This window comes from Acanthaster planci, linkage group LG09, assembly GCF_054643075.1.
Source record: "Acanthaster planci isolate LZ-2023a linkage group LG09, COTS_SCS, whole genome shotgun sequence".
NCBI lineage: Eukaryota > Metazoa > Echinodermata > Asteroidea > Valvatida > Acanthasteridae > Acanthaster > Acanthaster planci.
Window position 1 is genome coordinate 3,657,193 of NC_141785.1, and position 26,985 is coordinate 3,684,177.

The following is a 26,985-nucleotide window of genomic DNA, read 5'->3' on the forward strand; positions in this document are numbered from 1 at the left end:
TCTTATACACAGACACAGTAGGTACATGTAGTTGTAACATTCAGCAACAGAGTGGAAGGATACAGTAGATTCCCGTTATAGCGCTCCCTGATATAATGCTCTTACCGATATAATGCTCAATTTGCATTTCCCCAACTGCACGCCCATTCACTGTGTATATTTTTATGTGGTTACAGCGCTCCTGTTTACAATGCTTTTCGGGATATAACGCTCACGATTTTCGGCCCCCAGAACCATATAAAGCATGTAAAGTGATTCCAGTTACAGCACTCTTTACCTTGGAAAATCAGATTTTTTGAAAATCAAACCATGAAACCGCATCGCAAGGCCTTTGCAATTGGCTGGCCAATCCTGGACACCAGTAGTTTAGCGATCACACAGTGCAGACGTGCACTGGCATGGGCCGGCCATCCATGCAGTGTGATCGCGAGCACGTGCTCACCATGATGAGCCACGCCCGCGTGGCTTTGCTGTGGCGACATTATAATGATTATTTTTGCAGTTATGACAGAGGGTACAAGTTATGACGGAGGGTACAAGTTATGACGGAGGGTACAAGTTATGACGGAGGGTACAAGTTATGACAGAGGGTACAAGTTATGAAGGAGGGTACAAGTTATGACAGAGGGCAACTGTTACATGGTAAGGGTAAAGGATAAAGGTTATGAGATATGGCAAGGGCACTGTGCAACCTGCTCTCTCTACAGAGTTCACCTGTGTAAAGAATACACAGTGAAACAGTGCAAAGATATGTAGCAGTCTTCAGGCCCAACCATGGAACAGTCGTTGCGCTTCATGCATTTGTACAAGTCACATGGCTAAACTTTCCACAAAACTTTCACAACAATGCGGTGAACAATCTCACTCTAAGTCAGGAGTTTCCTACCCGAGTCGGAGCCTACACTTGGCTCACATAGACAGGCCAAAACTGCATAATAATGACAGATTAAAAAATGCAAGAAATTTAGGACGAAAGTGGACTTACCATCTGACGAAACAAACTCGTGCCAGAGAGGCAGATTGTCACGTACGCCATGGCAAAGTACGTCGCATGGGCATGCAAGATTACGCCCATATCTGGCATGAAATAGTAGTCTTAAGCCTGTTGTTTCAGACTAACATTAATAAGAATACAGTTGATTTGTGATTACGACCATGGACGACCACGTGGGTGACTTTACAGAGAAAATGCAACAATTTAAATATAATGTTAAGAATATGTTGAGCGAGTAGGAACATTCAAAGCTCATGACAAAGTGTACGATGCGCAAAACTTAAAAAAATCCCTAGACTTGACTAAGTCTGGCCACCACAAGAAGAACCAGAAAAAAAAAACCCCACCATACACAAGGTACAATTTTGATGAATTCATTGGGATTTCAGATGTATACTCCAAATGTCAGTACCCATCTCCATGACCTTAAAGGGTTATTACACAAAAGCTGCTTTTTAACCAACAATTTAGTATTTGTAGTTCATAAGATTTTGCAGGCATTGGAATCTTTCCGGTTTAACCAGAATTCCTGTTTTTCCCTTCAAATTTGTGGTCTTCGAGTTCAGTGGGTTCAGGGGGTAAGTTGTAAGGGGGGTAAATGTTTGTTGATTACGTGGCGCTCAAAATTTCCCTAATTCCCAGTGAAATTTGTACATTGAAACAATTCGATTCACACATCGCTTTGGGACAGTATAAGCAATGCCCTTCGAAATGTACAATCTATGTAGGAAACGGGGAATGAATTTCGCAGATTCCCACAAACCTAATTTCTCTTTACATAGCCAAAGGAGGGAACCAGTGACAAGTGCAGTTCTTGCGCTTTGCCTGAAAGCCACTTCGCGATCGCATGAATGCCCGATGTCACATGAAAATCCGACTCTCGTAAAAATCAGAATCAGACTCTTCCCTGTTATTGGTTAATTCCTCTCACATGACCGGTCATTCTCCTAATTATGATACGTATGCATGCACGTTACTACCAATAGGTCCTTGTTTCATTGAGATGTAAATTCATGGCACACTGCTGCATGGCCATGTGCCAACTGGCTGTTGCAAATTGGTACAAGTACGTGTGTATGTATACACGTTCACATGCAGTTGGGAAAAAATCGAAATCATAGTGGAAGGAAAGAAGTTCGTTGACCATGGAACTGCCGATCCGAAAGAGATTGACAAATCAGTAAAAAACAAGTGGAATTGGTCATGGTGCGACAAATTGTTACGGCTAAAACGGAAGATAAGAACGTGGTGGGCGACTGCTTTTGCGAGCTTTACAATCCTGGAGAAGCATGATGCGAGTGGTATTGTATTTGTATCAAGTACAGTACTTCCGGAGCTAAAGCATTGATACAGCATGCGGCTAAATACAATGTAGCTGACATTTGGCAGTTTATGAACTGTTTCTCAAAGCATATACATGTATACATAAGTTACTGGTAGGCTTTACAGAAAATCTTTGGAGGATTTTCACCAAACATTCATTATGAAACTTACATACATTCACAGTATATATACAGTGTAATTGTATAGAATGAGAGGCAGTGTGCATGGACTCACAATTTTCTTGTGACTGATTAAATTTTTCTGGCAGAGAAAGGAAATTCTTGATTCATATAGATGGTGGTACATGTAGTTTTGCTGTTCATCATGGAAAGGACAGTGAACACACAAACTGAGATAAATATACGTCTTGTGATTTTAGATGCCATCGCTCTTAATATGTGTGCATTTGGATGTCTGTAGGTAATTTCTGACCGACCCTGAGGAAAAAAAACTTTCGTTATGCCACCAACCCGTCTGGACTTTCCTACCAGGACAAAAACGAGAAAAATATAATCTTAGGAATTCTAGGGGACAAGCAAGTAAATTGTTTACCTCCTTTTTCCCCTAACCGACTACCCTTCCCACATGGTCAAAAATTTGAGAACCAAACAATTAAGTGTAGATGCACCCTTGTATATTTTAACTGTATTGGTTGACAAAAACATATCTAAATTATTTTCTTACTAAATTTTGTTAATGTACACTGTGAGTTTTCCTCAAGGATTGTTCCGTATCTACAGTCAGTTACTAAACACCTTTCTGAATGACAGGAACCAACTTTCATATGTTTCAAAGCAGAATTGAGTAGGTTGCAATAAAGACTTTGTTCTCTTTATACCCATCTTTTTGCCCCTTGAAATTATCCACCTTGTCTAGGATGTAACATTGCTCAAACAGTCACTCAGTGATATTTTCTCACATTTCATGACATGTCCCAAAGGCAAATAAATCAACCTGTGAATGTTTGTTACACCCCTGCCTTCCTGATTTTTGCTGCACAAATATCTTTTGCTTCAGTCTGTTTGTTTTGTTGGGAACAAATCTGTTCTTACACCCGGTGATAAATCCTCACAGAGCCCCCAGCAGCCACTACCAGCTGGCCATCTGATGTGAGTGTGATGTCACATGGAGCAATGCATCCTGTGATGATGTAGCCAATGTACTTGCCATCAGGGCTGTAATGGAGAACATCACCCGCCGGAAATCTGCTCACGCCAACATAGATGCTGCCATCAGTGTCACAGCACACACCAGTTGGGTGCCCACCCTCCAGTATGTCGTCGGTCATGTCTGTTGAGAAGACGGTGAACCCCTGGTAGTCAATGCATATCAACCTTTTTGCCCAGTAGGTAGTGTAGATAAGCCATTGCTTATACGTTGCCAGGTAGCACTCAATCATCGGAGCAGGCAGTCTCCTAATGAGGGATCCGTTCAGCTTGTGCAGGGATATCTCGCTCCTTTCTTCATAGCCCACTGCTATCAGATTGCTGCCATCCACGGCAAGGCAAGTTGGTTGGTCCAACCCTATGGCTGGTTTGAACTGATGGAGGGGCTGATGCTGTGCATCAAAGACCTTGACACAAGAACCACAGAGCCCGATGAGCTTGTCGTCATCATTTACTGCAATACACCTTGTTTTAGTAAGGCCTTTGATTTGTAGCCTTTGCGGATCTGGAGGAGATTCATTTGGACGTGTGGATGATGAGATTGTAAAAAATGTTTGGTTGGTGGACTGCAGTGCAAGGATTGTATTGTTGGAGAATGTTGAAATGTGTGCTATGATTGCATTTTTCCCTTTAAAGTTGTTGATTTCTGTCTTCAATTCCCATACATGTATCTCTCTCAAAAGTGATTGGCAAGGTCCTGGGGATTGCTTTGCTGCAGACCCTGGCTCTTCCAGGACAAGGTTTCCAAGCGCCTTCTCACTTTCCTCAAAATCCAGGAAGGTCAACTTGTCAGAAACTCGCTTTGGCTTGGTCCATGTCAGTTCATTGAGGTTAACCAAGAGCTTCTGCTGAAGTTCTAGAATCTCATAGCAACTTGCTTGATCCATGAGTCGCTTCACTTCATCCAACCTGTGCTCTACCTGGGTCACCTCTGTCCTGTTGTAAGTTTGGGCTGTTTCAAATAGTTTGAGTCTTTCTTTGTAAATTTGCTGTGTCTCTTCCAACAATGTTTGCTCCTCCTGTCGGATCTCGGAAATCTTCTTTTGGATCTTATCAACCTCCTGATCAGCCTTTTTCTTGATCTTCCTTTTAGTGTCAGCAAAGACAGCATCCAGTGCCTTGTGGGATTCGCATGTCTCTCGTAGGATGCTGCTCAGTTCTGTTTTGCTCTCCTGAACTTTAGCTACGAGCTCTGCAACAATGCTCTGGCACTCTTCCAAGGCATCGGTGAGAGCAGTGACAGAATGTAATGGATGATTCAAAACAGAGCAAGTCGTGCAAATGACTTGCAGACACGTATTGCAGTAGACACTGACGTTCTGATCTGGATGTTCTCTACACTTGGGAACCATTTCTCTCAGTTTGCTCTTGTAGGTGATCTTGCCCGATCGAAGTTGAGCCAGTGTGTAGATCCGATGAGATTTCATCAGCGTCATCCGACCATGTGCCCGCTGACATTCTTGACAGAGGAAATGGTCGCATTCCATGCATCTTGAAATTGCCTGATTTCCCTCTTCACAGGCTTGACATGTAATCCCTGACCCCAGACCCTGAAGTAGCTTATCCTGCATGGCGACCTCTTCCACCAGGGCACTGAATGCAAAGTTATCAGGGAGATCAGTGATCCCAGACCCCTTCAAAATGGTTTCCCTCGCACACCGAGGACACGTCAGCTTGTTACTGTTAAGATCTGGGCTCTGTCTCAGGTTTTGAAGGCAGTCCAGGCAGAAAGAGTGCAAACAGTCCAGCACTTTGGGCTGCCTGAAACGGTTGGTGCAGATGGAGCATACCACCTGATCCATGCTAATATTGCTAAACACTGATTGAGTTGTGACATTGGATGCCATCTTGACTTGGTGAGTTGAGCTGAATAAGATGAGGAGATTTGGTACCTGTCAACAAAGGCATTGAGATGCTATTTAGTGGGACAGACTATAAACTTCAGTCTGTAAATCCATCCAAGCTTCTGACACTTAAATTTAAGCTATTAAATGACAATGAAAATGGTCTTTTTTTTGAAAAGGTTTTTACTGATTTGCAAATTTCAGTGAACAATGTGTTGACTAGGGTGACGTGGTTTTTAGGAAGGGTTAAGTCGTAATCAACTCAACACTGAAGACTTGAGTAAATCAGATTGAGGGATTTTAAGATGGGCTTTGTGTTTGTTTCAAAGTTCAAGACACCAATTCAGGAAATGTGTGGCACTGTATCCATGGAAATTATCGTTTAGTTGATTTTTCATTTTCATCCACACATGTTGAGTGAAAGTGGTAAATGGCCATAAATACATGTAAAACCTATATATATGATTTTGTTTTTGACCAGCTGTTGGCACAATTGTTCTTAAAACATGATTTCTTCCCGCAGTAATGAGGCTCCTGTCTTAAAGAACCTCCTTTTAAAGGAGAATGGATTCCAGTACAGCACAGTTTATCTTTGTGTCATGCATTCGTCATCTCATCAATATCTCGGTAGAAATGTTATGTGCTATGTTTTGATTTAATTGCAGCATACTCAGTGATTGTGGCTGTCAATATTATGCTACACCTGGCAGTAGGGAGAGCTCTGATAATAGAGATCTCTCTGCAGTGTGGTTTTATTCTGCAATTCTTCTTTCCAAGTAATACACAAAGTTCATGTATTCTGGCGCTTTGTTTTGGATACTCTTGAAGATGACAGTCAGGATCTTAAATTCGATGCGTTGCTTCACTGGAAGCCAATGCAATTCTCTTAGCAAAGGGGTGATATGGTCATGCTTATAGGCCTTGAAGATCAGCTCAGTGGCATGATTCTGAACCCTCTGAAGATGTTGTATTAGAGATGAGTTGATTCCATACAGTAGTGAATTAGCATAGTCAAGTCAGGACAACACAATAGCTCGGATAGCATGCTCGCGTACTTCAGCACTTATGTATGGTCTAATCATGCGTGCTATAGAAAGATGGTTATGGAGTCCGCGACAGAGTAATGCAATATGTCGATCCATTTTAAGAGCTGAATCAAACTTTACACCAAGACTTTCAGCAGTGGATGCTGGAAGAATGGAGTTGTCCGACAGAGTGAGAGAGGCATCCGACACACACCACCATCATAGGCCATCCATTCCTGGAGATGCTCAACGTAATTTGACAGTGGCAAAAAGGCACGATTCAATGATTCAGTACTTCTAGGATTGGCAAATATGTATAAGGAAACATCCTCTGCATACAAATGATAGTTAATCATAAAGTCAACAAGAAAAGAATTGCATTAACTGAACTTCCCCCCAATGCTTTTATACAGCAGCTCATAACTTGGTCACCATTCCTTGGCCGCAATAGTGAAACACTTCAAAGAAACTACTGTTACAAAGAACTACTGTCTTAAAGGGTAACAGAAATTGAAAACATTTAGTGCATGTGTACATGTATTTAAAAAAACAATAAATATGAAACCATTTCAAAAACATCGTACATTTAATGGTTACCCTATTAATTGTGACCCCAAAATGAATAAAAAGATCCTGCGTTTCCCCGCCCACAAAAATCCCCTTTTGACCGTTCGCGCTCCCAGGCTGATTTAATCACGTCATTGGCAGAACGCACACATGCACAGTGTACATGTACATTTACATTGAATGATTGCACACAGTACATGCAGTATTGTATGCTTGCAATAGACTACCCTGTGTTTGATGTAGCTTGGCCCACAGGCAAACACTGTCTCAGCTCAAGAAACACACGGTATAGAACCAAGACAGTGTTTGCCTGTGGGCCAAGCTACATCAAACACAGCAGATACAGTGCACAGTACTGTTACTATTTTCATCAGATACATATTCAACTGAAATTTCCTGGGCACTGATTGGTTCCTCCGGAAATCCGGAGGAAAACTAAGAAAAGTTCAACAGTTTGTAGGAGATTCCTAAGACGGTAGAATGAGCCGTCGATTGGTGAAATGAAGTCACAAGAGGGTGCAGTAGAAATCAGCACGTGCGGCATATGCTCAGTCGAGTCCGCTATCGAGTTCTGCCGTCTTGGCCCAAGACTAGTTCAAGTGTGGTGGACGTGGCAGGACTACTCCAATCAAAAATGGGGGGGGGGTGGTACAACAGTGTGCCTCCACCACTGGGGGGGGGAGATGGATCGGGTCCCCACAATTAGACAACATGCCCAAACATAGAATAGAAACAGTGTGTTCATGTCAACACTGTAATTTAACTCTACTCTGTTTTAAGTACAAAGATACAAAGAACAGGAATGTGGTTTTTAAAACTTAAACTTGATGTCAGCGAAAACAGCTTTTAGGGCTCTTTCCAGGATTCTTTATTTCAAATAAAATTGGCCATCCATACATGGAGCCTACGGCCCTCTGAGTAAAGCCAGATTGCATTATTTTTCAGTGTAACAACTTCCTATTTGCTTACCCGTGGTAGATGAGCCAAATATTCCATGGAATGTAATGCACAAATGGCCACACAGTCAAAGGTGGTGGTTGTAAAGAGGGCCAAAGTTTTCTTATTTGGCATGTGCCCAAATAGATTTGTTGACAGAATGTTACAAGACATAATGTAAATTGGACTTTATAGATACTTTATTGTAGTACCGGTGTGCCCTTTCCCAACATAAATACACAAAGATGTTGTGTACATTGAGTAACGTGAGTGGAATCAGAAGACTACATTTGTCAAAGCAGTTGTGCATCACACACATTTTTCTCTGTACACTATGTAGATGTGTGAAGACAAGGGTGTCAAGTTTTATCTCAACTCTGACCCGGAGCAGTTCAATGGGGATGAGACGGGGCAACTGAGGGAGGTGGTGCTGAAGGGTGGTGAGACATTGACAGCTGACCTGTGTGTCATGGGAGTTGGCGTGATGCCAGCCACCAACTTTCTGAAGGATAGCGGGATCACGCTGAACTCCAGGCAGGCTGTGGTCGTTGACAAGGTGAGAGTTTCAAACTGAGAAAAGGACAGGTTGAATTTATGAAGATATCATTTGCTTTTTATCATCTGCTAAGGGTGGAGAAAACTGAAAGATATTTGATAAATTGCTTCACTTTGCTAGTCCACCCTTTCATTTTGGCAATATTTTGTCCATATTTTGGATGCACATTGGCCTCAGGTGGAAACTTTCAAAGCTTAAATTGTCAGTGCAATTTTTTACATATCTTTATGCCTTACAAAGGTTTATATATAACTTATGGGCCAAAACAAAGCTTGAGGAAAATACATTTGTATGTTATTTGTAACAAGTAAAAAATGTTTCATTGCCGTACAGAACATTTCAGGGGCTTTGCAATTGTTAAAACTTATACAACAACATTAGCATTGACCTCAAGTTAACTTGCTCAACAGCACCCCACAGAAAAACTGATTTGTTTTAGTTTGAGTTTGTTTCAAATTTGATTGGTTTGAATCAGCCGTTCTGGTGTCTCCTCCTATCCCGCAGTTCCTAAAGACTAACAAACCCAACGTCTTTGCCGCTGGGGACATAGTCCAGGTGCCCTTGGCCATGAAAGCAGACGAAGAGGTTAACATTGGCCACTGGCAGGTTGCCTGTATTCATGGTAAGGCCGCTGATGAGTCACTGAGGAGCAGTATCATGGGAGCTACTTTGCTTCAGCAAAGAAACCACTAAAGGACTTTGTGTTTAAATTCACATAGAAAGTGGGACATGCTCTATCAAACATTGGGCTTGGATTTCGAAGGCTTTCATGCTTTGTAAATTTGCCATCATAATGAAGCATTTATGATGTAGATTCAGTTTGCGTTAATAAAATGAAAGCTGAGCTTGTTATTTGTAATGTTTGACTGAGTTACCCTAGCAGTCCTTAATCCTCCAATGGGTGAGGCATGGAGGAGTGTTAGGGTTAAAATGGGACATTGTGGGTGAATAATGTTGAGGGGTTAAAATGGGACATTGTGGATGAAAACTGTTGAGGCTTAAAGTGGACATTGTGGATGAAAACTGTTGAGGGTTAAAGTGTACATTGTGGGTGAATAATGTTGAGGGGTTAAAATGGACATTGTGGGTGAAAACTGTTGAGGGTTAAAGTGGACATTGCGGGTGAAAACTGTTGAGGGTTAAAGTGGACATTGTAGGTGAAAACTGTTGAGGGTTCCTTTTGCTTTACATTGAGCAAGATTCATTGGAAGGCCTTTGCAACCCATGACTCATTTTGTGGGATTGGATCATACTTATGTTTATGGCCATTTTGCATTTGGCACTTTTTTTTCCTACACATCAGGACAAGTATTTGGGGCAGGCTGAATAAAATATGACATTTTGTCAAGAAGGTAGCTAATGGTGTCAAAGAGGATGTGAAAAACATCTCTCTGCAAACTTGAAGTGTGGCCAAGAAGTTAAAAAAAGAACTAGCTACATGTTTCTTGCCCAGTCAGAAGAATCTCCACTCTGCCATTCATTCTCTCATAAGCCAATGCAGCTTTGGACCTGTCTGGATGTTCCAATTTTTTTTAATGTGCTAAATCACAGTATTGGATTCTGATGGATTGAGGAAGCTTTACTAGCATGGTTGTGTACTGTTAAGGCTTGAGGGTTACCTTCTGTGTTTCCACTTCATGCAGGTCGCATCGCTGCTCTGAACATGTTGAATCAGGAGATGGAGCTGGACAGTGTGCCCTACTTCTGGACTATGCTGTTTGGCAAGAGTGTCCGATATGCAGGTGTTTCTACTCTGCAAATTGGTTCTTTCCGTTCAACTGAACGCCTTCAATAAGGCTCAAATTGTCAAAGACGAAGATGCTGCCCAGATATGAGGAAGAAGTACCCTTGTTACTTGACAGAGACATATCTTTTATTACTTAGGAGTGATACGTACATTGCAGAAAATCATGAGACTGCAAGTTTTTTTGCTCTGACAAGTCAGGTTTTTTACCGGAAAGAAATAAATTTGAGGGCTTTTCAACGTATCTTGAACTTGTGAGCAAGCATTTTGGTTTCTTCAGATTTACCACATGAGTCAGATTGAGTGAAATTTGTATTGACTGAAAGATTTGTCACAAAACCCCAAATCGCTTTTCCACCGTTCTTTTCATATCTTTCAAATGCATTTCCATTATGTAACCCATTTGAACAATTAGACTAGTCATGCAGTAGCAGTATACAACTGGTACTGTGCTTTTTATTCCACAGGTTATAATGCTGGCTTTGAGGATGTCATTATTGAAGGCAACCCAGAAGAACTGAAATTTGTAGCTTACTATATCAAGTGAGTGCATGTTACTGTGAGTGTGTAGCATCAGCTGTTGTTTTATATTTGCTTAAAACATTTTAATTTGACCGAGGGTGCAGATAAAAACACATTTCTTTGTAGGAAGGGATGAAATGTCAGGAAAAGGGAGTGCTATCAACGAAACGGAAGTTGGAAAACTAATGAAGGAGGGGTTTTGTGAATTTATCCAGTAGGAATTCTGTAAATCAATTGAGATTTACTTTTACCAGGTCTGGAAAATCAGAAATTTCAGTTTGAAATGGACAGTCAAGTTATTTTTCTCTACGGTTCCACAAAACATGATGAGTATAAATTTGTTATTTTCAGCTTAAGTTAAATTTGGATTTTCGTTCTGCAGTATGTTAAATTTCAATTTTATTTGTCATTCAGCGGTGCGTGGCAAAATTATCGTGGCCACCAAAGACAGTCTTAGTTTTAGGTTTCAATACTAAATCTATACGTGCTACTTACCATCCAGGGGTGATCATGTTGTAGCTGTGGCCAGCATGAACTCTGACCCAGTGGTGTCAAAGTTCGCAGAGTACATTGCATCAGGGAGGGAACTCACAAAATCTGACGTGAAGTAAGTGTATGGTTTAGTGTGTGAGATGACAATGGAAGTGTGGTACATCAGGAGAAAAACTCTCAGCATCCCGAAATAATGATTGACCCTAAAGGTTATAAATAGATACCTAAAATAGTATTATATTGGGTAACTTTCTTACTGTAACAACAGTTAATAACTTTCTTATTTCAATGTGATAATGAAGTTCTTTTCATTCTAGTTGGCCAATATAAATATCTGTTTCAAACAGTTTCTTGATTCTGAAGTCCATGTCACAGGAGTAGGACTATTCCGTTGAAGGAAAACTGGAAGTGTCCACCGACGTTCCAGACTGTTTCAGTCTTGCTGTCTTCAATTACTGTTGCTTTAGTAAAACTATCCCTGTGCACGACCGAACTTTCTGCCAAGCCTTTTAAGACAAACATCCCCCAATCAGTGATGTTTTACCTTGAAACTTTGCAATGAAACCAATTTAAAGATTACCTTCATATTAAAAAAAAACAAACAAACAAAAGGGTTAGTGTTGCCAACTGAGGAAGAAGCATGAACAGTGACTGGCTTTTGAACCTGGTATCTATGATGTTTAACGGCGCTGCTGTCCCGCCCTCAAAATACCACTAATTTTTTTTTTCTTTTGAATAATACAGATCTGATCCTGAGGCATGGCAGAGTCGCCTGTAGATGATCGACCATTCAACGGTAGCTACAAGTGATGGATTTCAGGCTAGGCTTGGATGGGAACCCAAAGTTGAAGCAAACAGATCCAGTGTACATGGTACACATATGGTTCGTGCAATATTCCCTTAAAACCCTGAAATTCACCAACCAGCTTTGTTGTACTACGTTCAACTGAACCAAAGTGGAGTTCCTTGTTTTAAATTTGTTGCTATTGGTGGGCAGCTATATATGGGATTTGGGCCCTACAATTTTAAGTGCAGGGTAAGGAGATTGTATTCAATCCTATCGAAGCCACTCTGCCACATATCCTACAAGTTGCGTAGATGCAGTCATGACCTATTCAACAGATCTTGATTTGGATAACAGGTCATAAGCCACTCTCTCAAAAAAAAAAGCAAAAATAAAAAAAGAACAACCCAAAAAAATTTGAAGGTTCGTGTAGTGCAAGTAGTACATTCAGCTTAAAATGTGTATTAAAGAATTACGCACAATATCTGACGGGAAAAATAGCGCAATTCAGTGACAAGTAGACTATGGTATATTGGTGTACATGTATACATATTCATGTATAAAGCAGTCTGACCCCGGATTGACCACAGGACTCAAAATGAATAGCAGTCATAATGTCCAGTACCGTCAAATGTCCTTTATTTTGCCAAATGCCCTTCACAAAACCACATGCTTCACCCTTCCCAACAACCATACGTTTCATGGCCAGTCTTGCTTTGGCCTTTTCTCAACTGGTCGTGGCACCCTAGTACCGTCTCTGATTCCCTTTGTTTTTAATGATTCCCTTTGAGTGTTCTTTGTGATGAACTTTGGAACACTGGGAGGGTGTACCAAAACCCTGTGGACGTTTCTCAATGTACTCCTACACAATATATGTATATGTACATATTGGTAATCACATGCTGCATGCATAATACAGGCACCTGTGTCACTGCTAAAAGATTACAGAAAGGGCCATGGCAGATAGATCAGGAGGTAGATTTGCCAGCCGAGGGCATTGCATGATGGCAACACAGTCCAGGTCCAAATCTTTACCTGTGCGAACTGTTACATACAGGTACATGCTAAATAGCGGTGGAGACAATCAGAAGTCTCTGATCAAGTTTACTGTGAGTTCATTCATAAACCGTGGTCCCGCTTTCTTGGGATGTGTGCATTAATTTCAAGGTTTCAGTGTTTGTGATTGTAGCATTGGTTGAGCGCATTTTTGTGTGTGATTGCCTCCCGGGTGTGTTTGGACGCGGCAGCCAACATGTGGCACGGTAGCCCACTCGAGCTACTACAACCACACTGTCTGGACCATGACAGGTGTTTCCCCGTTGTAATAATGTGCATCAGGACGTTTTCCTTCATTTTTCGTCGACATTATCATCCTCAAAAATGACTTTCTTTCATGTTGTTGGCCTTGGTGCCCTGCCAAACTTTTCATTATCAAAGGCAGAACGACTGAGTCCCTTAAAAATATGAAATTTTATACCTGTGGCCAATCAGAATCACAAATTCAACTTTGCTTTTAAGATAAGCAAAATATAATTTTGCTATTTAATTTGAAAGGTATTTCATTTTGTCAGAACAATGAAGCTGATATGTACCATAAATTATATAACCATATGTACTTTTTAAAAAACAATTTATAACACAGATATTGCAAAGAAGACTAGAGGCCACATGTTGTATTTTAAATTTGTGGGGTGTACTCGAAAGTGCTGAAGAGGAGACTGATAGTTTATAAAAGTATATATGTATATAGTTTGATATCAATTTGTACTACGATAATTTGCCATGGGAAATTTCAGAAAGAATGCTTTATAGGTGGTGATTATGCATTGGTAGAATGCTTGGCATAGGGTGTTGGCTGAAACCCCTTTTTAAATACAGTATGTATTTCTTGACAAAATATGCAAGTACATGTACAAATACTGTAGGTAGTGTTTAATTAATGCCAGGATTTCAGACTCGGTTGGTGTTGTTTTGTGTAGTATCATTAGGAGTATGTGAGTAAATGTGCCATATGCATGTACAATTTCCCTCTCATTATGCACACAAATTTGCCATATCTACGTGGCTAAAATGCAGCCCAATCACAGTATTTTTCTAGATTAAAACTCAGATTTTTACATAGAATATCTTGGGTTACTTTAATCTTCTGAGACAAATTTTTATTTGATGCAGTATTTCTATGCAGAGTATATAAACACCAGCAATAGGTACAAATCTCATTTCATAATGTTCTAATTTATGTGCACTGATCCAGCCTTGCTTCCCTGATCATACAATATTGTATAGTTGACCCAAATTATCTAGAATCAGTGCATTCATGACCCACATATATTAACTGTTACAATTTGGGCCTCCAAATTATTTTAATAGGGATTAATCTGAATGATGGACAAACTGCACTGTTTGTACACACAAAGGAGGAAAGAAAACACAGAAATCTGGGCTTTTACTCGGTTTTTCTTTTCCTTGCCTTTATTTGATAGTTCCGTAGCTGTTTCTAGCCCGTTACTTCCCTTTCATCTAGTGTAGATAGCATCTTGGAAGATAACAAGAATATGTATTCTATCCAACTTAGAATCGGTGGCTCGGGCCCAATTCTGCTCATCAGGAAGGCAGATAATTCCCAGGCAGCACTCAAATGGCTTTGGCACAGGCAACATGCCATCCAGGCATTCATGCAGGTACAGGTAAGGACCTGCTGTACAACATATGCTGAGCTGACAAATGTTGCCGTAGAGTTCACTGGCAACGAAATCGTGACATCCAGTGATCGCTATCCCACATGGGTGGATGACATGGAATTGCATCCAGATGTGAGAGGAATTCTTGCCTTGCGTGGAAGTGGGTGGTGCCATTTTACCTGCTCTCAGTATCTCAAATCAGCTTGACTCCTGAAATTTCCATCACATGGAGAAGAGCAAACGTAATTCAGGAACTGAAATGAGCCAATTTTTTTTTTTTTTTTTTGCGGGGGGGGGGGAGAATTTACTACCTAATAGCATTGTGAAAATCTAAAAATCAAAATGTGCACTAGTTTAATAGTGCAGTAAGCAATGCACATGTACATGTCCCTATCATTGCAGTCCGACGGTATACCAACAGAATTGACAGTTGGTCTATTCAACATGCTGACTGCTGACACCTGGTCCATGAGTTTCACATACAACTCTCAAGCCTGTAAGTACACGCACTCGGCAAAGAGCAGACATATAACAAGGTCCAAAGACTTATATCGATGGTGGATACCTCCAGTCGTCTTCCACTGCAGGCCTGATCAACACCTACACATTGTCAACATTACTGTGGAAGCACCTGCATATTTTAATAGGTAAATCCATGGCTTTTATAGCTCTTTTGACTGAAAAGATGAGAAACATGGATGGTATTGTGTCAATGCACAGCAACTCCCCACAGACAACTCTTGAAAGTGCAGGCTACTCCATCTGTGTTGACTACTACTGAAGCAGTTCGGGTGATTTTTCCAGTCCTTGGTCTACCACTTTCTGGAGTGTTTGAGATGGCTTAGGTGGTCCTCTATATAGTTGTGGGGCTTCATGCTAGCACTCCGTCTCCTATCGCTGAGTTCCTTGTATTCAAGGTAGTTTTGCTCCTTGGCATGTCCGTTCTCCTCGGCCTGTAGAGAAAAGGGGTTGACAAGAACACATTGTTGAGCCCCGTTCTGATCAAAGAGGGGATGAGTCAAGATGGAACCAAAGATTTGCCATACTCACTCTTGTCAGGTAGGGCATGCAGAGATAAGTCTCGTTTTCCTTCTCTATCTCCAGCCGCCTCATGAGGTTCTTCACCATGTTGTTTGTCACAGGTCTGTGCTTCCGGTGCTTGCTGAGATTTGGGGAAAAAAACACACATTGCAAGTCAACAAAATGAGAAAGCTGGGAATGACAGTTGTCAGTGTTGGCCTTTACTTGCCAATCTCTCATTTCAACCGGACGTCGATCACACTATTCATGCCGTTGTTTTTATCACACTGCGCATGTGTCAGGCTGGCCAGTGGCCACACTTGCTCTGCATGTCAGTTCAAAATTTTGGGAGGTGGGGGATGGTATCTTGTTTTCATCGTGAGGCCGTCTTTACTGTCAGGACTGTAAGCTGATACCACCAGGACGCTATGCTGTGTAGCTGTGACGGATTGCAAGAACTTAGATTGCCTCCAAAAATCGTCGAACCGAAATGCAGGGCAAGCTTGGCCATTGGCCGGCCTGGTGGCTGTGCAATGTGATAAACATGACAGCATGTACAGAGCTATTGCCATCGGGTGGAAGCGAGAAATTGCTGGGTAAAAATGTCAGATTTATAAAAAAAATACTTGGTCTCATGGTCTGAAACTCCTGTACGATCATTTTTAAGAGCTAAAGGTATCTCAGGGTTGCTGTCACAGGAAAAATCTGCCGGATCTTCACAAGTCTGGATTAAAAAACAGCGTAAAAAACCCACAAACATGATGGAAATAATGCCTCTATTCACAGAGTGGTGACTTTGAGTTCTCAAAGTTCAACTTTACCAAACTTGTTTCTCTCAAAGAGACTAAAAACATAAAAACTGCCGACTTCCCACATTTAAATTAGGCCAATAGGCCTAGTAGTGCTAGTAGTGAGTAGTAGGCCTACTGTATTATTTCAAACTTGGTAGGCCAATGCTGCATCCAGGTGGAATGAACGTGAATGAATGGATTTTTCTGAATTCATTTAGAACTGAATCTGCGTGCCCTGACGAAAGTACAAAATTACCAAAAGTTCTGCAATAAGATAAATTAAGAGCACTTACTGTACATATTTTTTTGTCAACATTAGTAGTACTTCCTACTATAGGCCCTACTACTAGTACTAGGGCCCCCTGTCTGGACTACCTGTCCGATACGCTATGACATGAACACTGATATGAACCAACTCAACCAGTAAACTCACCCACTAAACAGTCGGCCAGGCGTGTACTTAGATGAACGACGGACAGCCATTACAACCTGTGTAAGCCACATGCTGAAATGGATAAAAGTTGCCAATTACTGTTGAAGTATTAATAAGAAAAGTGCAAATAGTTCCAAAGAAATTAAAGTTGAACAGAAAGAGAGCTCCTATCCCAACTTAGTCAACCTGATTTCAGCCGACACTGACCTGGGGATGAGCGTGTCAGCTGTGTTTATTAATAAGGAAGCCAGTGGAGACGAGGTTAAAGCCAAATAAAGTAACTCTACACAGCTGGAATGTATGAGGGCGCTATTCCACATATACCGTCAAAACTCCTTTTCAACAGAGGGCGCAATATCACTGTTGGAGCGCTCTTGTCCAAAATAGAGGGCGTGCTTTCACTTTTGTATTAATTGCAATTTTAAAATGATCTGGATACCAGACCCATTCATTCCGACTATTCTTGTTGAATCAAGAGTTGTCAGGGAATTTTGGGTCAGGGAACCAGACTAGTTTTAAACTGTTATTTCTAAAATCAATAGAGGGCGCTGTCCACAAATTCAAGAGAGGGCGCTAAATATTTGATCAATAGAGGGCGCTATTCGCCAAGGTCACAGAGGGCGCTGTTTCTGGCTTAATAGACTGGTTCCTAAAATAGTTTCCAGACTTCCTTGGAAATGTCAATGTGCACGCGTGACGTGAGCGGAGAATTCGAATTCAGGAGTCGTGGGAGAATGCGATGAAACTGTCATCTAAGAAGTAAAATGGAGAAAATGTGTTGGTTAGATAGACTCTTAATGCTCCCGCGCACAAACCTATGAGATTTGTCTGAAAGAATCTAAATCATTTCTTACTTAGTCACTGTTAGTGTTACCATGGTAGTGTTACTGTTAAAAGTAGGCAGGCCTTTATGAAGAGCGCCCTCAATGAAAAATAAAAGTGTTAGGCCTAGTTTAAATTTTCTTAACTAAATATCACTTTTCAAGTTCGAAGTGGCTATCGTTACGGCAGTCGTAATGCATTTCTCATTTCCTAACGTTACGGCACTGAACTGCCAAAGGCTAAGTGCGATGACGTAGCTAATCATCACGACGGTTTATATATTTTAAAATTACCTGGATTGCTGAACGGACGAGTGGTCAAGGTGGAAAGTTTGGAACCACTGGTTTGTGAGTTCGAGTCCGTGTTTGGATTATTTTATTTTTTCCCCCTAAATTTCATGTTTCATACCATAATTATTTTTTTATGTTGGTTTCTAATTGTATAAGCCTAAGCAAGAATCTTTTTTTCTTTTCTCATTGGAGAAAATCTGCGCTGAAGTTGGCGTGCTTGCGCAGTTGCAGTGCCGTAACAATAGAAAGTGAGAGATTCGTTACGGCTGCCATAACAACAGCCACTGCGTTTTAAGTATAATGTTAGGACATTTTATCACTTTCTGACGGCTGTTTTAACATAATGGTAGCCTATACATGGACGTGACTTTGCATGATCTTGGGTCACTTTGCATGACCTCAGGTCACTTTGCGCAACCTCGGGTCAGTGCGCGTGCGAGTTGAAAACAAATGCATTTATGTTGATTTCCACTGCAAAAGTGTGTTCCCTTCCGGTTGTAGTTGTACCCCCAGAACTGTGGGCGGACATCAGACCCCACAGTTCTGGGGGTACTCGGGTTGTTTTCACCGCACTGGCCGGAAGTCATGAACAAGTCGTGGCTTCCTACATCATGGAGGTGAATTTGGCCTATAAAGTTATGTCAGGATGACGTCTGGACAGTTTAAGTTCAGCAATTGGTGAAGTTGCTGTTGTGTATCCTGATGGCATGGATGGAGGCTTTGCCAACTACAGTGTATATGATTCAGATTCACAAATGCTGACTACAAGTCTAGTGCCATGGTACATGCATTATGATAAATGGGGCCCAGGTACTAGACCATGTGGACTGCCTCCGTACCCTTAGCCCCCGAATGTGGCTCACAGTACTGGACTACCTCCGTATATAGCGTAGTGAGTGAGCCGCATACGCTCCATAAATGTTATTTTTGTGTTTGTAGTCCTCTATTTGTCTTGATTTTTTGAAGCAAAGTTGGAGCAAAGTAACCCTAAAACCCTATGGTGGGGGCCATATTGTGCTGAGGGTGAAGCATATGCATAGTGCATGTGCTAAGGTCTTACCTACGTCTGTTGCATGTCATTGTTGTATTTATTGATGGGATTGCAACAAGGCAGGCATGTAAAGCGTGTTGTTACAGATAGGACATCCAACAGTTGATGCTATGTGCTATGTAAAAGTGGCAGCTGTTACGCATGCATGTACATGTGTGTGCTTGTAAATAGCAGCTATCACATAACTCCATGTTTTGCTGAGGGCTCGTAAAATGGGTGTTCTGATTTCTGACTTCTTAGTCTTGGCACTTATGAATGTAATAATCCCTCCTTTTCCTAGGTGGTCAGTGCGTAGCCAACATCATCCCAGCGGACAGTAGCATCAACATTGTCTCCCCAGAATTCTCCTCCGGCTATCGCAGCAATGATGAATGCCGTTGACTCATTTTTGTCAAGCTGGGCTAGCACATGCTGGTGCAGTTCACTGATCTCTCCATTGAGCCCCAGTACGACTATATCAGTGTTGGATCTGGTTGACCTAGGCTCGCAGGTCATCCACTATGCAGGCCTGGACATTCCGTCAGCTTTCCTGACTGCCTGACCAACAGCTATGTGGTGTTGGTGACATTCGTCTTGGACCACTCCAAGATGGAGAGAGGCTTCTCCATCAGCTTCACCGAGTAGGACAGTCCCGGTAAGTTCTTTCCTAGGAGCTTTACCAAGTAAACTTGAAAAAAGCCTCTCTGTACCAGTCTGTTGCAACCAATTGGTGGCATGCTGTAGTGTGAATCACCCAGAGGCGTATCCAGCTTTTGACGCAGCGAGGGGGGGGTTCAAATTCAAGAGTGAATGATGTTGGTTGAGAAAAAAATTTCAAGTCTTACTCACGGTCCCGACATCCTTTCTTTCATTTTTCTTGTTTAATTTTCTTTTAAAAGGTTTTGGTGCTAATAGTATTTGATTAATATTTGAGAAATACAATATTATGAATTTTTGTAAAAAAAACCCACCCCCGGATATACGCCACTGGAATCATCTCAGTATTCCCCCGTAACATCTTGTAATCAGTCTTATACCAGCTGTTTCTGTGACATGAGCCACTTGGTTTTCTTACTGAGCTGTACAGTGGAACCCTGTTATGACAAGGACCTTGGGATAGGGGCTTTCAAAGCTATTATGCAGTATTCTGCACAGTACTGTCGGTCTCGTACTCCATGCATCTTTGAATTTGTCAAAGTGCATATTTGCCACTTTTGCTTGTGATCTGCAGGACACAGAAATAACTGTATTTTTTGTATAAAATGACTACATGTCATAAATAAATACTTGTACAAAGAAGTGAAATGCACAAGGGGTTGGTGTGCCATAAACCTGGAAATGTCAACTGCCAAACTTCACAGGTCCACCTTTCTTTGCTTCATGACAAATAGTTTCACTGCATTATAAAACTGTTCAGCAGATATGTTGGAAGAAAATTGAAATTGTATATTATACTGTTCTGGTAGTCCGGTCCGCTAAGTCATCGACTTAGCCCCAACCTTTGTCTTGTATGTACTGTGGTTCCCGATTTGACAGCAGCCAATTTTCCACAATCTATTCATGTAGTTTCTTCAGTATAAAACATGAAAACCAATCCTATTAACAAGTGCCTATCAGAATATAGGTTAAAGAACATTTAGTTTACGTAATCAGACACTATTTTCCCCCACAGAAAGAGCACAGTGCGTCCTCATCTTGAAGCTGCCTCAAAGGGCAATTCAGAACCAGACCAGCCTTCAACTTCGTTTTAGTAAGTAGACGGAGTTTCTTTCCATTAAAGGGTAGCTGCAATCAATTTATTTTAATTCCAAACTGCACCTTTGTGTCTCCGTTAACCTAATTTTCAACTTTTGTTTCACTACTTCAAGGGGTGTTTGACTTCACTTTTTGTTTTAATGCTAATGAATATTTCCATATTCATGAGCAAAACAGTGATGTCATCCCAGGAAGAAAGCATCAATGTTATATTGGTTTCCATGTACACAAAAATCCTGCATTGTAGATTTTGCTGGCCCTCATTTTTTCGTTGCTGATTCATTGTTGGTTATGTGCATAGTAGTGAGAAAGAAGCTAAATCTCTTTCTCAGGAAACATTTTAGTAAGTTTATTCTGGCTTTACGACTGAACAGAAAAACCTAAGCAGTAAACTATGTCTTCCATTTGGCAAGTTCCTGCCTGAGCTAAAGTTTGACCAGTAGTCAACTGCTTTTTAAAATACACATGCGCAATTCTGTTACACTGGAACAACCCAATTTTTAAAATCTCATCGTTACATTTCACCATTGGCTGCGATTCTCACAGCGCACATGGTTTATTGAAATCTCCTACAGTTATTTTCATGTGAATGGTTCCCTCTGTCATCATAAATGAAGTCGACTATTGATAACCAGCGGTGCGACCATACCCCCGGGCCTGGTCCCAAATGGTCGACTATAGTTCAAACTATCCATCTTTCGGGCGGTGTTAGTCCAACTGTAGTTAACTATAGTCTTCCATTGAACTTGCCCCTAAATGATTTCACAGCAACAGCGCCCTCAGTTGCCCAGGAAGGCATGGATAAATTTAAGTGTGCAAAAATGCACCTTTCAATGCACTGAACAAAAAAGAGTTCTCATGCATTGAAGAAGGGTACAAAGTTGAAAAATTGCATCGGCATAGAAAAATTTATTGAAGCTACTCTTTGATGAAAAGGTTTCTAAGTTCCGTTCTGTGATTGAAAGTGACTGTTGATTTCAAGCCATGTGCATTTTATTTGAGAGGTTAAACATAGCATTTAAAGGGTGATGAAGGGAACAAAATTAAGTTGGACTTTCAGTGCAACTTTCTACATTTCTTTAAATTTTAATATTTGAAAGTTGTTTTGGCATCCCATTTTGATTAATCTGGTCTCAATAAAATTTTGTCATACTTTCTAAAGATATGAGTGGATTGTAACTCTGATGTCATTGCTGGAAGGCGTTATTTATTTTTGGGGTATTCTATTAAAATTTGTAAGCCCCAACATCAGCTAGCTGAAAATACTTGTGAGAAAACTCTGCTCCTTTACTTACATTCATATGCTGAAATAAGAAGGAATTAGCGACGCAAAGCAGATTGTGTGAACCAACCAAAATGCGTACATGCATTGGATACACTGCAATTTGATATTAGTCAGAATAGCCTGTACATCGTATAATGGCTGTTTACTTGAACAATCCATATTGACTGTGATCCCATCCATTATATGGGAATTGGTTAATTGAAGGCAATGGTGCAATATTATGTTTTATACGTGTGGAAAGTTATTGACCCCCTTTGAAGGCCTTTTCTTGCAACTTTGCAATGGCACAGTTTGCATTTTGGCACGAACCATTGAAAGTTGATTCTCAAAATATACTAGACAGTGTCTTCACGTTGTACTGTTGAACAGTTCTGTTCAAATATGAAAGCCTCAATAATGTAGTAACAAGCATTTTTGCTTTCACCAAGGAAATAGGACAATGTTGTCTTCCACTCGGAGGAAGACATCGAATTTTGTTCTTTGTTCCTAGGAACCAGAAATCTAACCGTTCTTCAATTTGTAAATTGTAATTTTCTAATCGATATTCCATTTTTTTAATACTTGAAGTAGTCATGTTTGTTTCTGTTGTTCTGTTTTTTCTGATGAAGAGGATTGATCACCATGATGAGGATGAGACGATGGTCAACAATGAGGTATTCAATTAACCACAGTCTGGTTATCAAGACCAACCTCCAAAGGCTGTAAAGCTTCCTGTCTATTTGGTCAACACTGATGTATTCAATTAACCGTAGTCTGGTTATCAAGACCAACCTCCAAAGGCTGTAAAGCTTCCTGCCCATTTGGTCAACAATGATGTATTCAATTAACCACAGTCTGATTATCAAGACCAACCTCCAAAGGCTGTAAAGCTTCCCGCCCATTTGGTCAACACTGATGTATTCAATTAACCACAGTCTGGTTATCAAGACCAACCTCCAAAGGCTGTAAAGCTTCCTGCCCATTTGGTCAACACTGATGTATTCAATTAACCACAGTCTGGTTATCAAGACCAACCTCCAAAGGCTGTAAAGCTTCCTGTCCATTTGGTCAACACTGATGTATTCAATTAACCGTAGTCTGGTTATCAAGACCAACCTCCAAAGGCTGTAAAGCTTCCTGTCCATTTGGTCAACACTGATGTATTCAATTAACCGTAGTCTGGTTATCAAGACCAACCTCCAAAGGCTGTAAAGCTTCCTGTCCATTTGGTCAACACTGATGTATTCAATTAACCGTAGTCTGGTTATCAAGACCAACCTGCAAAGGCTGTAAAGCTTCCTGTCCATTTGGTCAACACTGATGTATTCAATTAACCGTAGTCTGGTTATCAAGACCAACCTCCAAAGGCTGTAAAGCTTCCTGCCCATTTGGTCAACACTGATGTATTCAATTAACCACAGTCTGGTTATCAAGACCAACCTGCAAAGGCTGTAAAGCTTCCTGTCCATTTGGTCAACACTGATGTATTCAATTAACCGTAGTCTGGTTATCAAAACCAACCTCCAAAGGCTGTAAAGCTTCCTGTCCATTTGGTCAACACTGATGTATTCAATTAACCACAGTCTGGTTATCAAGACCAACCTCCAAAGGCTGTAAAGCTTCCTGTCCATTTGGTCAACACTGATGTATTCAATTAACCGTAGTCTGGTTATCAAGACCAACCTCCAAAGGCTGTAAAGCTTCCTGCCCATTTGGTCAACACTGATGTATTCAATTAACCGTAGTCTGGTTATCAAGACCAACCTGCAAAGGCTGTAAAGCTTCCTGTCCATTTGGTCAACACTGATGTATTCAATTAACCGTAGTCTGGTTATCAAGACCAACCTCCAAAGGCTGTAAAGCTTCCTGTCCATTTGGTCAACACTGATGTATTCAATTAACCACAGTCTGGTTATCAAGACCAACCTCCAAAGGCTGTAAAGCTTCCTGTCCATTTGGTCAACACTGATGTATTCAATTAACCGTAGTCTGGTTATCAAGACCAACCTCCAAAGGCTGTAAAGCTTCCTGTCCATTTGGTCAACACTGATGTATTCAATTAACCGTAGTCTGGTTATCAAGACCAACCTGCAAAGGCTGTAAAGCTTCCTGTCCATTTGGTCAACACTGATGTATTCAATTAACCGTAGTCTGGTTATCAAGACCAACCTCCAAAGGCTGTAAAGCTTCCTGTCCATTTGGTCAACACTGATGTATTCAATTAACCGTAGTCTGGTTATCAAGACCAACTTCCAAAGGCTGTAAAGCTTCCTGTCCATTTGGTCAACACTGATGTATTCAATTAACCGTAGTCTGGTTATCAAGACCAACTTCCAAAGGCTGTAAAGCTTCCTGTCCATTTGGTCAACAATGATGTATTCAATTAACCGTAGTCTGGTTATCAAGACCAACCTCCAAAGGCTGTAAAGCTTCCTGCCCATTTCTTGTGAATTGTAGATCTGTATTGTTTGTAATAATCTGATAATTGGTGTTGGAAGAAATACTGAATATGATACTTGAGGAGTAACTTATTTCAGGTTTGTAGTTTCTAAGAAACAATTCCATCACTTTAATTCAACAAAGTTTGGGATCACGCAATCAAATGATGTGAAGGTCAGTAACAGTTCACGTACACATCAACACTGCCTTTTCAGATTAGGAGAGATATAAATGTGTCTTCTTTTAGCTTATATACTGATTTTTTCACTTTGATGTTTGAAGTCTATTTTAATTCATTCACATGTGAAGCCAGTCTGTATAGGGGAAAACCACGCCCTTGTTTTGGTTTTCCCGAGCCTCTCAACCAATCAGAATGCTGGATTTAGTTCATATTCAGCCTCTTTAGCATAATGGGGACGTACTCGCGATCAAAATATTCTTTTGATTTCTGATTTTTCTGTATACGTATTGTATTTTAAACTTGCAAAACGTATACGTCCCATACTATGACGTTGATATGAAGTGTGCAAACAAAAGGATTTCTTTTTAATTGTAGGGTTTATAATGTGTGTTTGTATGCACATGTACATATATAGGAAACTATTCCAATGCACTATATTATCATTATCCCTGCAAGTTGGGCTCACACATCTATGAGCATTCCTGAAACCATCTCAGCTCCCTGGGGAGTATACTAGCCTGATGCTGCCATGTCAGCGCAAACGGCTAAACATAACTGTGTCTGCCCTGACAGGTACCCATTCACTCCTGGGTGGAGAGAGGCACATAGGGGTAAAGTGATTTGCCCAAGATCATAACATGCTGCTACCAGCTGGATTTGAACCCCTGACCCTAGGATCAAAAGCTACAACTGTTACAACTTAGTTACAACTGTTTTGCCAGTTTGCTACCACTTTGCTATTTCACGTGTATTTTTAATTCACCATATCATAAATCTTGCCTTCAACTATTTGTCAGCTTGTCACAGCTAGGCTAATTGAATTGAAGCTGTGACTGGAAAGAAAGACCACACTGCAAATAGTCCAATGATTACAAGAACAACTGTTCTATGTACACAATTAATAGAAAGTTTAACAGCGCCATCTGTTGTTCGCCTATGATGCAAGATCGGCTCGCAGTGGAGTCTTGTTTGTGACCACAAGAAGGCTCAACAGGAAAACATCAGGTCATTAGGGCAGGCCATAGGTTTCTGGATGTTCCCAAAACTTGAATTGCTGATCCAGTTGCTCAACCAGCTTTGAACTAATTTGCCCTTGAGCAGTCTAAAAAATAACTGCTCCAAATAGAGCGAACTCCCACAGTTACAGGCATGAAAGCGCGCAGCTCTGAGGATCACACAAACTTTCCACCTCTATACTGTCTCAACACCAACAGAGCTGTGACACACCCAAAACTGCTTATATATCCTTGCCATCATCTTTTCACATACAAAATAAATTCCACTAACCTAAAAAAGGATTTTTTTTTTTCAATTCAGAATTCTCCAGCAACATCTGCAAGAGAAGCAAAGAGTCTTATCTAGAAGTCATCTCATTATTACAATTATCTAGGCGCATTCTAAAAACACGAATATAATTATTAACCCATCTCGGAGAATATGAAGAAAACACATTAATTAGTCTTCGCTTCCTGCAACAAATACAGTGAATAGGAAAACGTTGTGTCGCTTTCCTCCGATGCAGTGATAGGATTAGGAACGACTAGAATTAGATCTGGAATACAGGGAAACAATGTAAAACTTGTAGTAGTTATTGAAGTGCTTGTAGGCCTTAAGACTCACTTCGCCGTAGAAAATTAGCACCTACATTTTCGCTGCCCTTGATGCACTCAATCTTAAACCTGTATGGCTGTAAGGACAATGCCCAAAGAAGAATTCGACTGTTGGCAAACCAAAGGCTGGTGGTCTGTCTTGAGAACAAATTCACGACCGGAGAGATATGTCTGAAATTTTTGTACAGCCCAACGATGGCTAAGCACTCCCGTTCTATACTCGAATAGGAACACTCCCATGGAAGTAATTTCCTACTGGCATAGGCCTCTGGAAAATCAGTGTCATCTTCTCGCTGCAGGAAAACAGCTCCAATACCAATATTCAAAGCATCAGTACGTAGTAAAAATAGCCTTTGAAATCGGATAGATGAACTGGTGCGGTATTCAACCTTTCCTTGAGTGTCTGACATGCGTATTCTTGACTCTGTTGCCACTGGATGCTGGTTGGCTCTTTCTTCTTTGTCTTGTCGGTGAGGGGTGCTGCAATCGCCGCATAATTTGGAGTAAACTTCCTATAGTACCCTGTCAACACTAAGAAAGAGCGTAACTGCTTCTTTGTTTTGGGTCTTGGGGCATCCTGGATTTTGGTCAGCTTCTCAGGCAGTGGTTCCATCAGCCCTTGTCCTACAATGTGACCTAGGTACTCCAGTTAAGCAAAACCTGCAAAACACTTGGTTGGACGAGCTGTCACGCCACACTGTTCCAATCTCTCAAAG

The 26,985-nt window shown here is 41.0% G+C and overlaps 4 protein-coding genes across 9 annotated transcripts in view; 2 read left to right on the plus strand and 2 right to left on the minus strand.

Moving 5' to 3' along the window:
- The window catches only part of aifm3 (apoptosis inducing factor mitochondria associated 3), a 37,553-nt gene extending 23,151 nt beyond the window's left edge, over positions 1-14,402 (plus strand). For all 4 annotated transcript variants that reach the window (XM_087141105.1, XM_087141107.1, XM_087141106.1 and 1 more), the window contains 6 exons: positions 8,196-8,411; positions 8,916-9,033; positions 10,055-10,153; positions 10,623-10,698; positions 11,180-11,284; positions 11,914-14,402. In XM_087141105.1, the coding sequence (XP_086997231.1) occupies positions 8,196-8,411; positions 8,916-9,033; positions 10,055-10,153; positions 10,623-10,698; positions 11,180-11,284; positions 11,914-11,947 (648 nt within the window). In that variant the 3' untranslated portion in view covers positions 11,948-14,402. The remainder of the gene's footprint in view (positions 1-8,195; positions 8,412-8,915; positions 9,034-10,054; positions 10,154-10,622; positions 10,699-11,179; positions 11,285-11,913) is intronic.
- Positions 86-8,187, minus strand: LOC110986754 (uncharacterized). The gene is made up of 2 exons (XM_087141104.1): positions 7,889-8,187; positions 86-5,375 (listed from the first exon to the last, which is right to left on the minus strand). Exons 1-2 carry the CDS (start codon positions 8,027-8,029, stop codon positions 3,366-3,368), a joined length of 2,151 nt encoding a protein of 716 aa, XP_086997230.1. The 5' UTR covers positions 8,030-8,187; the 3' UTR covers positions 86-3,365.
- Positions 14,403-14,925: 523 nt separating the features above from the next.
- On the minus strand, positions 14,926-17,093 carry LOC110986755 (large ribosomal subunit protein mL63-like). Its single transcript, XM_022248919.2, has 3 exons — positions 16,879-17,093; positions 15,685-15,796; positions 14,926-15,587 (listed from the first exon to the last, which is right to left on the minus strand). Exons 1-3 carry the CDS (start codon positions 16,947-16,949, stop codon positions 15,447-15,449), a joined length of 324 nt encoding a protein of 107 aa, XP_022104611.2. The 5' UTR covers positions 16,950-17,093; the 3' UTR covers positions 14,926-15,446.
- A 446-nt stretch (positions 17,094-17,539) lies between these two features.
- Positions 17,540-26,985, plus strand: part of LOC110985317 (uncharacterized) — a 44,726-nt gene continuing 35,280 nt past the window's right edge. For 2 of the 3 annotated variants that reach the window (XM_087141101.1, XM_087141103.1), the window contains exons 1-3: positions 17,540-17,637; positions 19,322-19,675; positions 20,693-20,770. The gene's annotated coding sequence lies outside the window, so the exon portion shown is untranslated. Of the gene's footprint in view, positions 17,660-19,321; positions 19,676-20,692; positions 20,771-26,985 lie in introns of all 3 variants that reach the window. The other variant, XM_087141102.1, reaches the window with a different exon arrangement.

What these genes read in the sequence shown, in the direction of transcription:
- LOC110986754 (XM_087141104.1), bottom strand. Translation starts at nt 8,029, where the DNA reads ATGTCTTGTAACATTCTGTCAACAAATCTATTTGGGCACATGCCAAAT. An exon ending in ATTTGGCTCATCTACCACGG is followed by an intron (nt 5,376 to 7,888) that starts GTAAGCAAATAG and finishes CTTTGTTGACAG; the next exon opens with GTACCAAATCTCCTCATCTT.
- LOC110986755 (XM_022248919.2), bottom strand. Translation starts at nt 16,949, where the DNA reads ATGTGGCTTACACAGGTTGTAATGGCTGTCCGTCGTTCATCTAAGTAC. An exon ending in CCTGGCCGACTGTTTAGTGG is followed by an intron (nt 15,797 to 16,878) that starts GTGAGTTTACTG and finishes CCCAAATCTCAG; the next exon opens with CAAGCACCGGAAGCACAGAC. An exon ending in GCATGCCCTACCTGACAAGA is followed by an intron (nt 15,588 to 15,684) that starts GTGAGTATGGCA and finishes TTTTCTCTACAG; the next exon opens with GCCGAGGAGAACGGACATGC.